The 2,500-nt window shown below is 36.1% G+C and overlaps 1 protein-coding gene across 1 annotated transcript in view; it reads right to left on the bottom strand.

The window, feature by feature from the left end:
* Positions 1-2,296: 2,296 nt before the first annotated feature.
* Positions 2,297-2,500, bottom strand: part of LOC149136616 (uncharacterized) — a 1,151-nt gene continuing 947 nt past the window's right edge. The window contains exon 2 of the mRNA XM_089348386.1: positions 2,297-2,500. This exon is cut by the window's right edge and continues 344 nt beyond it. Coding sequence (XP_089204512.1) covers positions 2,297-2,500 — 204 coding nt within the window.

Raw genomic sequence — 2,500 nt, 5'->3', positions numbered from 1 at the left:
CAATGATGCACAGTATGGTTATAAAATATTTGATAAAAATATAAATCATCTCATTTATATGGATGATTTAAAGCTCTTTGCAAAAAATGACCAACAACTCAAAGGCCTACTAGCGATTGTTAAACAATTCAGTGATGACATCAGGATGCAATTTGGCCTTGATAAATGTGCAAAAGCTACCTTTATCAAAGGAAAAATGACAAATACATCTAATGTGAACCTTGACCAGCAAAATGTCATAAAAGAGTTAGAACCAGCGGAGAGCTACAAATACCTAGAGGTAATTGAAGGGGACAATATCAAGCACTCAGTGATGAGGGAAAGGATCAGAAGAGAATGTTATCGCAGGGTGAGAGCAATACTGAAGACAGAGCTGAATGCGAGAAACAGGATCGAAGCGATCAATGCTCTAGCCATACCAGTCGTGACTTACAGTTTCAACATTGTTAACTGGTCAATTACTGAAATATGTAATGTTGACAGAAAAATACGAAAACTGTTGACAATGCATAGAATGCACCACCCTAAGGCAGATATAGAACGTCTTTATCTGCCAAGGAAAGAGGGCGGCCGAGGATTTCTACAGCTGGCATTATCAATGAAGGTAGCCACAATTGGCCTAGACACCTATCTGAAAAACTCTGAGGACTGGATGCTAAAACTTGTCTTAAAATATGAAAGCAAGAAAGCATCTTACTCAGTAACAAAACAGGCAAAGGAATATCTAAGTGAATTCCAATTGCAACAAATTCAAGAATTAGACGAACTAGAAACACCTGCAGAAAAAGCTAAGCACTTGAAAACCCGTGCTAAAATTGCTGCCTTAGCTATTATGACTGAAAAATGGCATGGAAAACCTCTCAATGGCAAATACCCAAAGAGAGCGAATAATGCAGATATTGACAAAGCCCTTACCCACCAATGGTTAATGGCCTCTGGCTTGAAATCAGAAACAGAGGGGTTTATCATAGCAGCCCAAGATCAATGCCTACCTACAAAGAACTACCAGGCCAACATATTAAAGAACGGCAGCTCCCCATTATGTCGTATATGCCAACAACAAAATGAGACCATCGATCATGTTGTCTCCATGTGCAGTCTGCTTGCGCCTACAGAGTATCTCAACAGGCATGATAGAGCTGCACAATATATTCACTGGGTAATATGCAAAAACCTGGACTTGCCCCATGATAAAAACTGGTGGGAACACAAACCACCCCCAGTACTTGAAAATGATCACATTGCACTCCTCTGGAACTTCACCATTCAAACTGACAGAAAGATAGATGCAAATAGGCCAGACATCATACTGAAAGACTTCAGACAAAAATCATGCCTCCTCATTGATATGACTGTCCCAATCGATATAAACGTATCTGTCAAGACCTACCAAAAACTGAGCAAATATAAAGATCTTGAAATAGAAATTAGCAAAATGTGGAATCTGAAGACGAAAACAATACCTGTTGTCATAGGTGCCCTGGGAATGACAGCGAAACGGGCTGATTACTACATAGCTCAGATACCAGGAAACCCCAAAATGGCTGAAGTTCAAAAGATAGTGCTCATGGGAACTGCCCATATCCTACGTAAAATACTGTCTATGTGATCTCAAATTTTAAAGCAAACACATAATTTTCTTATGGTTTCTTAAACATTCACTTGAACAAAACTGTACAAATCCAAATATATGGTACCCTAGGCATAACACCTACATGAACTTCTAGCTTGTTGTCTCTTGAGGTCTCTGTGTGAGACTTGGATCCAACTTGTACAAATGCAAAACAAAAGTCAAACATAATAATAATAATAATAATAATAATAATAATAATAATAATAATAATAATAATAATAATAATAATAATAATATAGAAAGGATTGAGGTAACTCCTCCTGAAGATAGCAAATGGCACTCTTCTTTTAATTTTGACTCTATATCTTCAGGAGGAGTTACCTCAATCCTTTCTATATAAATAAAAAAAAAATAAATAAATAAATAATAATAATAATAATAATAATAATAATAATAATAATAATAATAATAATAATAATGAGCGAAAATATAAATTTACCACTTTTATGAAAGGAGATAAATTCTACCACATATGTTGAAGGAAATTATGTAAGAGCTTCTGGGTAAAAAACATTCTTTGTTTTCTGGTTTGGAGCATAGACAAATAAGTTTTGCAAACAACCTACCCTAGAGCAACCAACATAAAGTTGACCATGAGAAATTCAAGCCAGTAGATTTCAAAAACTGACTTTGAGCTTTATTAATAGACATTGCAAAGCAACGTCACACTAGGAATTGTGTTCGTTTGAAGTCAAGCGGCATGTCTGTTGGTTTGATTGGAATTCTTGGAATGAGAACCCCTTCCTCATAGGTACATTCAGTGATTATGGTAGCTTTTGTCACATTAGGTGATAATGCCTTCACAATCAACCTGGTCCCATTGCATAATTTAGGAGGATCTAAATTTCTTAGAAGCATTATTGGGAC

This window comes from Octopus bimaculoides, chromosome 3 (assembly GCF_046866305.1).
Source record: "Octopus bimaculoides isolate indiv1 chromosome 3, ASM4686630v1, whole genome shotgun sequence".
Lineage (NCBI taxonomy): Eukaryota > Metazoa > Mollusca > Cephalopoda > Octopoda > Octopodidae > Octopus > Octopus bimaculoides.
This window is presented reverse-complemented; position numbering and strand designations above follow the sequence as displayed.